General features: G+C 37.6%; 1 protein-coding gene across 4 annotated transcripts in view; it reads right to left on the reverse strand.

Moving 5' to 3' along the window:
* dspa (desmoplakin a) overlaps positions 1–12080 on the reverse strand; it is a 39150-nt gene that overhangs the window by 10427 nt on the left and 16643 nt on the right. For all 4 annotated transcript variants that reach the window (XM_077217266.1, XM_077217267.1, XM_077217264.1 and 1 more), the window contains 11 exons: positions 11874–11999; positions 11590–11649; positions 9100–9267; positions 8467–8571; positions 7397–7492; positions 5870–5995; positions 5613–5765; positions 2445–2599; positions 2229–2355; positions 1331–1517; positions 149–414 (listed from right to left, as the gene is read on the reverse strand). In XM_077217266.1, the coding sequence (XP_077073381.1) occupies positions 149–414; positions 1331–1517; positions 2229–2355; positions 2445–2599; positions 5613–5765; positions 5870–5995; positions 7397–7492; positions 8467–8571; positions 9100–9267; positions 11590–11649; positions 11874–11999 (1569 nt within the window). The remainder of the gene's footprint in view (positions 1–148; positions 415–1330; positions 1518–2228; positions 2356–2444; positions 2600–5612; positions 5766–5869; positions 5996–7396; positions 7493–8466; positions 8572–9099; positions 9268–11589; positions 11650–11873; positions 12000–12080) is intronic.

Below are 12080 nucleotides of genomic sequence, written 5' to 3' on the forward strand. Positions count from 1 at the left end.
TGAGGCAAATGTTATATGTTTATGCTTGAATAATAATGCTGGAAATCCAATTATTGGCTGATAATCAGCTTGGCCAATATATTGGTCCATCACTGGTTGTTCCAGCAGACTATGCCACTGGTAGTGATGTTTAATTGTGTGATAGTACCTGCAGCAGCACAAGTCTTTGTGAGTACTGCTGTACACTGTTCTCCTTCAGAGGCACGTGGAGATGCTGAGTCAAGCCGGCCTCCGCTCCCTCTAGTCTGCGTCTAAGAGCGCTCAGGTCTGACATGAGATTGACATTCAGCCCCGAGGAGACTGTCTTCCCACCCTTCACCAGATGTTGCTCAGATGTTGTCACCACCCTCTTTCCAGCCGTCACCTTCCCATCTGTCTCCACCTTCCCCACATCAGTTTTCCCTCCTTTATCCCCTGAAAGACAAATACAACTCCTTTGTAAAGCAACAGTAATTAAATGAAGTCATCCTAAATCAGGGATGGACATCTTAAGTCCTGTATATGTAAGAAATAAGGTACGAGAGGCCCGAGGCCTCCAGAGCCAAGCGCTAGACTCCCAGGGAGAAAGGGGCACTCCCCTTCTCCCACAACCCAAATGGCCCGTTGCGGGACACCCTCTGCTCCAGCCGGTCCTCCAGGACCGCGGGTCTAGGCTCTCCAAGCCGGGAATGAAGCACCGCACTCTGCCTGGACGGCCACCTACGAGCGCATGCAGTTTGCTGGACGGTGACACTGCAAACGGCTTTAAACACAAAGCATTCACAATACAGCACTAGCCTGAAGTACCTTATTGATTTTTTTTAAACGGTTACCACACAATACAAATATCAAAGCCACAAAATATGCATCAATGCAACTTTCATGAAATAAAATCACTAAAAGCCTTCCTTCCACTGGAAAAAGTAGTCCCTGACTGTGAATAGCAACAGAAGTTACATTATTTTGCCATTGGATGGTGGCAAAGACTGTCTTTATGAGTGAGTCAGCCAGTCTAAATACTTTTATATGGAAAGCACTAAAATTTGTTTTAAAAGCAAGACGCAACTGACAAATGACTATACGTGTCCGGGCACGGGAAAACCCCTTAACCGTTAAAAGGACAAGATATTGCAGCGGACATTCAAACAGATTTTTTACTACGAATATTTTTTTATTACTGACCTGAAGGAAAATGCTATATCTACTGTAAATGTAGGTACACTCGCTTACTAGATCTCTCACAAATAAATAAAACACAGCTATTGACCAATCAGAATCAAGGATTGGAACTAACCGTTTTATATTAATTAGTACATGTGACTGGATGTGTTGAACGTGTCTTTGGTCTTACTATAGTTGGGCAGTTGGATCACCAGCTGGTCGTAATGGGATTGTGCTCCAGCGTATTGCTGTTCCATCTTTCTCTTGTCTTCATCGCCAAACATCTCAGAGCCAAGACTGTGACGCATGAACCCCTGGTAGTGAATCTCCAGGCTCTTAATAATGTTGCGATACTCCTCAGGACGCATTTGTGACAGCTAAAACAGATAAAAGATTCACTAAAGCACCCATAGATTGAGACATTGGAGAAACATAGTTCCATATGCAACCACAGATCAAGTTACAAACTACAAAATAATGACTTTCTTACATTCTTTAGTATAAATATCTAAAACATTCTTAAACCAAGATACATAGCAAAAATAGATATTAAGATATAATGAGTTTTTGCTTGAAACCAGAAGAAATATCTGCCTTTGGGGCCCTAAAAAAATCTTTGAATGAGTTTAATTAAGATTCACTAAAGCAGCCATAGGATGAGACATTGGTGAAACATGGTTCCATATAAAACCAAAGATAAAATCAAAGTGGCTTTACACACTACAAAATAATAATTTTCTCACTTAGTGGTTTTGACTTGTTTTCGAGTATAAATAGATGAAACATTCTTTAAATCAAGATACATTTACTTAAAAAGAAAAAAGAGACTTAAGATATTAACTCTTGGTTTCTGAAAAAGCAAACTGAAGTGTGTTTTTTTTTTTTGTTGCACAAAACCAGAAGAAATACCTGCCAGTGAGGTCAGAAAAAATATTTTATTTTCCCTTTGAATTAAGTATTTCTTTTTACCCCATTGGCAGGTATTTGTTCTTGTTCATAAATTCGCAAATATATAATGATTTTATTATTATTTATGGAACGGTAAGCATCCAAAAGCGACTGGAGGGCAATAAGCTCTCATCTCATACCATTGTGAGCGTGAGGGAGTTGATGTGCTGAATGTCCTTCATGCAGTACTGCCAGGAAATCAGACTCTTGATGTTGATGTACATCTGACTCCAGACGGACATGATGGCTTCATAGAACTGGTCGTTCCTGTCAGCCAATAAATGAATCAATGCATATCTGCTCTATAACACTGTTAGTTGCTCTGTGATCTGTGTGCATGTGTGTTTTTGTCGTACTTTTGTGCCAGACTGATGCTCAGAAGGTTCGGCGGTGGGATGATCAGACACACGGATGGTATCAGCATTTCCAGTCCTCCAGGTCCGGTGACGTGCCACTTGCTGCGCTGCGTGTTGTCCTTCAGGATGCCTTCGTTGTTCTTCAGAATCCCCTTCTTTAACACACACACACACACACACACAGTGTTTCATTGTTTCACATGGGTTTGCAGAAACATCAGAAATACATGCACTGTGCATTTACATATTCAATTTTGTTCTAGTGTTAAATGACATCTGAAACAACTAAACAAGATCTTTGGGTTCACTTGAAAATGACAGCAGAAGGCTGGTGCGTTCAAGTCATGTTCACTCACATGAACGCCTACACAAAGTCATAACTAAGAGTGGGAGTGTTCAATGAAAAACATGGCAGAATCAATGGATGCAACGTCTATAGTTGATGGTAATTTTTTGTTGAAAATTAATGTTTACTCTTCTCAGAAACTGAAAAAGTTATTATGTGCCTGGTATATGCAGCAATTCTCACGAAGTATAGTAAAAAAATGGTAACACTTTATTTTACAGTGTCCTTGTTACACGTTACATGTAGTTACTATAGTAAAAACTATAAATTATGCATAATTACATGAAACTAACCCTAAACCAAACCCTAACTCTACAGTACATGTAGTCAATTATTATTACTCAGTACTTTAATGCATAATTACACTAAAACACAGACACCTTAAAATACAGTGTAACTAAAATACCTTGTATTTTTGTGTAGTTAATTAATACTTCCCGCCATTGACAGAATTTTCGACTTTCCATGTTTTAACTGGTATACATTAAGGGGCGCTCTTACACAACTTATGAAAGAGTTCAGAATCTCCAGATCAAAACACAGTTAAAAACACAAAATACGTTAAAATTTATACCACAAAACATTAACAAAAAATTATCAAAAATGCTGGTGATGGCTGGCAACTTAAAAAAAAAAACATTGGCAGGGAAGAGTTGTGAAGAGAAAGGAACTAGGGCTGCCCCCGACTAAAGATATTCCTAGTCGACTAACACTCCTGCATTTTAGCGATTAGTCGAATAATCGTTCATTTATGATATTAATATAAAAACTTGCGTATATACAAGGAAAGGTATAGTCCAAGTTGAAGTTTAACACTTCCATATGACAGACAATGCTAAAGCATGATATTAGCGCGTTCAAAATGAAAATTAAGCTCTTAAAACAGAATAGTAAAGCGTTTAAAGTATACAGCGCTAGTGCTTAGGACACATAGGCTAATTATAACATAAAAACAGCAATCAGACTGCCTGTGCATTTTAATAATTTATTATCAATAATACAAACTGTAACAGTTACATGTAAAAAAAACAGTTTTGAATTAAATAAACTAAAATTCGTTCTTTAAAATAAATTAAATAAACTTATTAGTAACTTAGGCCTAGTACAAAACAAGGCAAAAAATAAATAAATACTGTAGCAAAAACTCTGTTTGGTATAAAAATACAGTGGAAAATTAAATTAATATAATTTTTATATCGTTCAAAAGGAAAATTAACAAAAACGAATAATTTAATAAACGCACATGGCACAACGGCAAAACTTAGAATAAAAAAAGAAGGCGGCAAACAAATCAACAGGCTAAGTATTTGATTAAATTGTTTAGAACAACTAGGCTATATTTAAGACAAAATGTGGAACAAATAGGCTAATTTAAAGAACGACGACGGATGAGTCTTGACCTGAAACAACAAATTGCAAACATCAGACTAATTTTTCTAACAGAATAAAAAACAACTTCTGCATTATATAAAAACGAATAAATAAAAATAATATTTATTTATTTGTATAGCCTACCCGTTATAAAAGTACCCGTTTTTTTAAATATAGCCTAACGGATAGCAAACAGAAACACTACAAAAAGGAAATTAAGCATTCTTACCTAAGCTTTCAATTCGATTTTATTTTTTTCATATTATGTGAGAGGAACACCAGCTTGTCCACATTGTTGGGAAGAAGGGAGCTTCTCGACTTGTTCACAATGAAGCCGGCCTTTGAAAAGATGCGCTCTGATGGAGTGGATGTGGAAGGGATACAGTGGAGGCGTTTATAGCTGCTTCAGAGTTTGCAAACAGCCTTTTTAGGGTCGTCCTTCGACTTTTCAAAATGATCCCACACTTTGGACTTTTTTCCTGACATAATTATTAGCATCAGCCAGACACCTCTCCCACAAGTGCGCTTTGGTATACCGCGAGGCACGAGATCTCGTTGATCTCTCGTTGCTTTGATGTCATGTCATACACTGACTGCGCAGCCCCTGATAGCGTAATTTTTTCACGTGAATTTTTTTTTTTTTTTTTTTGCGACTAACCGACTAATGAAAATGTATTCGACCAAGCCCTCCTCATATCGACTAACATTTAGTCGACTATTTGGGGGCAGCCCTAAAAGGAACACCACTGTCTTGCTCAGACGAAAGTGACTGACGTCGTAATTACGACTTCCCAACTCATTAATACGAACTTCCTAGAAGGACTTGAACACACCATGAACTCTGTGTCCTCCAAGGTAGAGCTGCACGATTAATAGCTAAAAGATCTCGATCTCGATCTCGATTCAAACACCCTTATTCCTGAAAGACAGTGATTCAGCTCCGTCTATTAAACCTTTGACAAGTCTGATCACAGTGATTCAGATCTGATCCAGAGAGAGCCGTTGTAAAGATATGAAACAGTCTTTTCAACCTCACAGTATCATTATTTCTGCCTTATAATCATTCATATTAATCACAGAAGTACTGGGATAAAAGTTTATAGTTCGGATATAAACACCGATGTCTACGGTAGCGATCAAAATACAGTAAATCAGCTTTTAAAAGTAACTTGACACTTCAAATAAAGATTGTGTAATTACATTGTTACACCAGTAGGTGGAGACAAGTGACTGTTAAACATGGACATTGAATCATTTACTCAAGAGATTCGATTAAAAACACTGATTCATCCAGTAATGAAACAAGTCTTTGTGAGTGAGTCATTGAATCATTCACTCAATAGATTAGTTATATATGCAATTTAATAGATATAACAAATCTATTGAATGAATGATTCATAAAGACTTCACTTATATACAGTATACATGCATGTCTGAAGGATGAGACTCACCTGATCCTGTTTGAAGTCACACAGAGCTTTCACCATGACCTGACCACTGCTCTTCTCCTCTGGGTTACGGGACTTCAGACACACGATGTTCTTGGACTTGCTGACCAGCGTCTGCACCTGCCTCTTATTCTCCATCATCCTCTCCTTCTCTTTCTACACACACACACACCAACATGCACAGGACTCAGTGAGCACAGAGGGACTGGTGTAGCGCACGTGTTTAACTCTACAGGTGTTTGACTTTGCAGCAGTCGTACCTCCAGGGTTCTGAGCATTTCTATGAGATTCTCCAGAGATGTGTTTTTGTCACAGGTGAACTTCTTACGCATCCCCTCGTGGTCTTTCTGCAGTCTGGCGTACGTCTGGTTCGCCTCCTTGAAGAACTACAAAGGAATAAAAACAAAAATAAAACTTAAATCAGCTTCATGACTTATTTCCTCCATAGAACGAATGAATCAACCATAGAATGATTCCCATAGAACACAAAAGAGAAATGCTGAATAACAGACTGGTTGCTCTTTTCAATGCAATTACAATGCAAAGGAACTGTGGCTTTCAATTTTAGTTATTTCCAGTTAATAAGTTTAATGCTTCAACTTCAAGTTTATTGTAAAGGCAATTTTTCTCATTTTCATTTAGTTTTTTAACTAATAATTTTAATTGATTTGATTTCAGCTGACAGTTAGCAGACATGTTTTTAATAGTTTAAGTTTCTAATATGATGATAATAACCCTGAAATATGCAACATGTCATTCCTTAAAATATACATGCATTGTGTCATCTACACTTAGACAGTAGCTCAATTATAACTGTGCATGTAAACCTACTTAATGAGGACAAAAACATAATTGAGCATAAATCAAGGTTACAGTGAGGCACTTTTACAATGTACACAGGCCCAATTTTAGAAGGAATCAAAAGCACTTTCACTAAAATTCTGTTAAAACTGATTTATGTATTATTATATATAATCTTTCATAAATTACCTGGGCATGGCAACAAATTGATAAAATGGGATGTAACTTTACATAAAAATGTTTAATAAAGTAGGTGCTTTTTCCACACATTAAAAACCTGTTTATGTCTCGTGACTATAATTTTTAAAACGCATTTAAATGTTTACAGATTTTAACCCAGATTAAGATGTTTTGGTGGTCATCAACATTAGTGCTGCTGATTAAGATTAGCTTGTACTGAACCCAGAATATCCCTTCCTGTTCAGTAATTGCACAGATCTGACACTGTGACACACATCCGAAGTGTTTCTCTACTATTCACGTTCTCTTTAAGTCCCTCTGTGGTGAAAATCCAGCTTTTAATGTTGTTTATATGTCTATGTGGTGTTTTTAATATGCTTTAAGACAAACCATGTGTAAATTCATAAGTCGACAGCATTGCTGAGTATTTTCTGCTTAAAACTGCAGTGAACCAAAGTCTCAAAAACACGCTTTGAAATCGCTGGTGTTTCTGACGTCACAAACTACCTTGTAACCAATCAGATCAACGTGTGATCTTCAACCAGTGGATCTCTGAGTGAGTGAGTGAGTGGAGGCGGGGCTCATTTGCATATTCATAGAACCACGCATACTAAATGAGGCAAGGGTGTCGAGTTACATTCAAGATATTTTAAGCCATGAAGAAATTTTTATTTCTTAGTTTAAATATGTTATTTGAGTGATTTTAGTGATTTTCAGTACTTGTCCCAACAATATACAGTATATCATCATTTTGTCCATCTCTAACCCTTGACCAGTCGTTTGAACTGTAAATCCAAGAGCCTCACCTGGCTGTACGCGGCGTTCTCCTTCAGGTGAACATCGATGCACTTGGTGATCTGCAGTAACCAGCTCCACTGGGTTTGCAGCGTGTCCATGTAAGCCTGACAGAAGCAGAGAAAAGAGCTCGTTCACAGGTCATCTTAACATCATAAAGCATTACGTAAACCAGACGCTTCAACACAACAAACTAACGTATGCCTAATACAAGATCTGAGTCTGCATACCAAGTGACTCGAGCTAATTTAACTGACGAATATTATAGTAAAATTACTAACTATGGAAAATTATTACTATGTGATTGTCAAAAAAACGAAAAGAGCCCACCACATGTGTCTCTCTGGCCTCTATATATGGCTCAGGATCAGTTTTCACTCGTTTTATTGTTTGCTTGAGAAAAATCACACTAGGAAACCTCCACTCCATAAGCTGCGAGATTATAGCACACATGAGACATGTTTTTACAGCCTAAAGCTGCGGTCGCATTAATTTTGTACATCTGTAATGACGAAACTGCAATTAAATACATTTAAAACCTATAAACTTTCAATGTAATACTGAATTAAACATCACAGTTCAATTATAATCAAGAATGTTAGTCAACACACCAAAATAAGTGCACTTCTTTAAAACATAATGATTTAAAATGTACTTTGAAAGTAAAACTTTTCATTTGAAATCATTCATTTTAAAAGTGTGTACTTAAATGGCCTTTTAATATTATATTATCTGTAATATAATATCTGTAGTACAAGTACACACTCAATACAGTTAAGTGAACTTAAAGCTAATTTCATAGCAAATATTTTCACATTTCTTTATAGTTGTAAAAATGACAGATTGAGCACAATAAGCACAGTTCTGATCGCTAGTGATTGCATATGTTTGTCATATTTGATCTCCAGCACGCCTGTCACAGACACATGTAAAAATCACAGCTGTGAATCACATTCATGATAAATGATTCAAATCTCTTTTTTCAGGCCATGTCGTCAGGAATCCAGAGCTTTGAAAAACTGTCATGAGGATGAGAGATTTGTCAGGGGTTTGAAGCGGGTCAAGCGCACTGGTCACTCACCTGGATCTTCTCTGACGCTGGGTGCTGGTTCTTCAGGAGGTTGTCCACCTTCGTCTTCAGCTTGTTCAGCTCCTTCTCTTTCTCTTCCAGATCACTCATCAGTTTCTAGCAGGAACCACATACATTATAAGCTAAAATCATGCTTGATAGTTTTAATAAATAGATTAATAGGTAACACTTTACAACAAGGTTCATTAGTTAACATTAGTTAATGTATTTACTAACATGAACTAATCATGAGCAATACATTTGTTACAGTATTTATTCATCTTTTTTAATGTTAGTTAATAAAAAAATCCAGCTGTTCATTGTTTGTTCATGTTAGTTCCCAGTGCATTAACTAATGTTAACAAATACAACCTTTGATTTTAATAATGTATTAGTAAATGTTGAAATTAACATGAACTAAGATTAATAAATCCTGAAGAAGTATTGTTCATTATTAGTTCATGTTAACTCAATTAACCTTATTGTAAAGAGTTACCAATTAATATATGTATTGTTCATTGTTAGTTTATGTTGCATGATAAAATGAACCCGTATTAGGCTACTAGATAGCTAGACTCGCTCAGCCTGTGTTGCACAGACTGCAGATGGATGGAGTTAATGTGTGTGTGTGTGTGTGTGTCTCACCGAGTAGCTCTCCTGTTTGCGAGGGATGTATGTGTCGAGGTTTTTATCGCCCCAGTCGAACACCAGCTCCTCCTCCTCTCGGTCGTTGACCCACATGATGGCTCCGGAGATCTCCTCGATGATGCCCTGCAGGTCTCGCAGCTGAGACATGCGCAGATGAGACATTTTCTGTGCGTAGAGAAGGAGAAACGATCACGCGTGTGAATGCAGTCAGATTCAGCTTTAACCCTTTCCAATGTCTATTTAAGCTGCGCAAATCATTACAAAGGGTCATTTGCTAAAAATATATGCTTTATCATATCTTTTGACAGTAAAATCCTAATCCAGTATCTGTACAGTATATCCTAAAATGTTTTTTCAAAGCACTGCATATACAAATTTCATAATATACATAACTTCTACATTTTGAACTACCTGTAAAGCACATGAAATAACAATCTGAGTCACAATCAGAGTCAGACTCAGAGTCAGTGTCAGAATCAGCGTCAGAATCAGAGTCAGAATCAAAGTCTGAATCAGAGTCAGAATCAAAGTCTGAATCAGAGTCAGAATCAAAGTCTGAATCAGAGTCAGAATCAAAGTCTGAATCAGAGTCAGAATCAAAGTCTGAATCAGAGTCAGAATCAAAGTCTGAATCAGAGTCAGAATCAAAGTCAGAGTCAGAATCAGAGTCAAAAGCAGAGTCAGAATAAGAGTCAGAATCAAAGTCTGAATCAGAGTCAGAATCAGAGTCAGAATCAAAGTCTGAATCAGAGTCAGAGTCGGCGTCAGAATCAGAGTCAGAATCAAAGTCTGAATCAGAGTCAGAATCAGAGTCAGAATCAAAGTCTGAAGCAGAGTCAGAATCAGAGTCAGAATCAAAGTCTGAATCAGAGTCAGAATCAGAGTCAAAATCAAAGTCTGAATCAGAGTCAGAATCAAAGTCTGAATCAGAGTCAGAATCAAAGTCTGAATCAGAGTCAGAATCAGAGTCAGAATCAGAATCAAAGTCTGAATCAGAGTCAAAAACAGAGTCAGAATGAGAGTCAGAATCAAAGTCTGAATCAGAGTCAGAGTCAGAATCAAAGTCTGAATCAGAGTCAAAAACAGAGTCAGAATAAGAGTCAGAATCAAAGTCTGAATCAGAGTCAGAATCAAAGTCTGAATCAAAGTCTGAATCAGAGTCAGAATCAGAGTCAGAATCAAAGTCTGAATCAGAGTCAGAGTCAGAATCAAAGTCTGAATCAGAGTCAAAAACAGAGTCAGAATAAGAGTCAGAATCAAAGTCTGAATCAGAGTCAGAATCAAAGTCTGAATCAAAGTCTGAATCAGAGTCAGAATCAGAGTCAGAATCAAAGTCTGAATCAGAGTCAGAGTCAGAATCAAAGTCTGAATCAAAGTCTGAATCAGAGTCAGAATCAGAGTCAGAATCAAAGCCTGAATCAGAGTCAGAGTCAGTGTCAGAATCAGCGTCAGAATCAGAGTCAGAATCAAAGTCTGAATCAGAGTCAAAATCAAAGTCTGAATCAGAGTCAGAATCAAAGTCTGAATCAGAGTCAGAATCAAAGTCTGAATCAGAGTCAGAGTCAGAATCAAAGTCTGAATCAAAGTCTGAATCAGAGTCAGAATCAGAGTCAGAATCAGCGTCAGAATCAGAGTCAGAATCAAAGTCTGAAGCAGAGTCAGAATCAGAGTCAGAATCAAAGTCTGAATCAGAGTCAAAAGCAGAGTCAGAATCAGAGTCAGAATCAAAGTCTGAATCAGAGTCAGAATCAGAGTCAGAATCAGAGTCAAAATCAAAGTCTGAATCAGAGTCAGAATCAGAGTCAGAATCAAAGTCTGAATCAGAGTCAGAATCAGAGTCAGAATCAAAGTCTGAATCAGAGTCAGAATCAAAGTCTGAATCAGAGTCAGAATCAGAGTCAGAATCAAAGTCTGAATCAGAGTCAGAGTCAGAATCAGCGTCAGAATCAGAGTCAGAATCGGAATCAGAGTCCGAATCAAAGTTTGAATCAGAATCAGAGTCAGAATCAGCATCAGAATCAGAGTCATAATCAGACTCAAAATCAGAGTCAGAATCAAAGTCTGAATCAGAGTCAGAATCAGCATCAGACTCAGAGTCAAAATCAGAGTCAGAATCAAAGTCTGAATCAGACTCAGAATCGGAATCAGAGTCATAATCAAAGTCTGAATCAGAGTCATAATCAAAGTCTGAATCAGAGTCAGAATCAAAGTCTGAATCAGAGTCAGAATCAAAGTCTGAATCAGAGTCAGAATCAGCATCAGACTCAGAGTCAAAATCAGAGTCAGAATCAGAGTCTGAATCAGAGTCAGAATCAAAGTCTGAATCAGAGTCAGAATCAAAGTCTGAATCAGAGTCAGAATCAGAGTCAGAATCAGAGTCAGAATAAAAGTCTGAATCAGAGTCAGAATCAGAGTCAGAATCAAAGTCTGAATCAGAGTCAAGAGTCAGAATCAGTGGATGTTTGTGAGTGTGTTTGGTCATCTGACCTGTAAATTGTCCCACTCCTGGTCCAGTGCGTGGAGTCCAGCCTTCTCTCGGCTCTGCAGCTGAAGCACAAACACACTCGTCACACTCTCAGTGAAACAACACACACACACAGTCTTTGATTTTTATCATAATCATGAATTAGGCATCCAATTCCGAATGCTTTAACACTTTATCTGTGTTTCCACACGTGTAGTTCTATCTATTTACTATCCCCACTCAAATGACATCATCATATGAAGGACATGAACTGGGATTAGATGTGAAAGAGCGTCAGTCCTCGTACCAGCTCATCCCGAGCTCGGTCCACCTCCAAGCTTCTCTGGATCGAACTGTGGAACTTGTTGTGATTCAGGATTTGCTGTTTAATGGTGTCAGCATCTTCACCGAAGGGTGCCGTCTCAATGAGTCTCTGCAACACACAAACACACACATGAACAACATACAACACCAACATCTGCAATCTTCTCATTTCATCATATAAAGACCAAAA

This window comes from Siphateles boraxobius, unplaced genomic scaffold, assembly GCF_051911475.1.
Source record: "Siphateles boraxobius isolate OS27281-9 unplaced genomic scaffold, OSU_SipBor_1 72, whole genome shotgun sequence".
NCBI classification, from domain to species: Eukaryota; Metazoa; Chordata; class Actinopteri; order Cypriniformes; family Leuciscidae; genus Siphateles; species Siphateles boraxobius.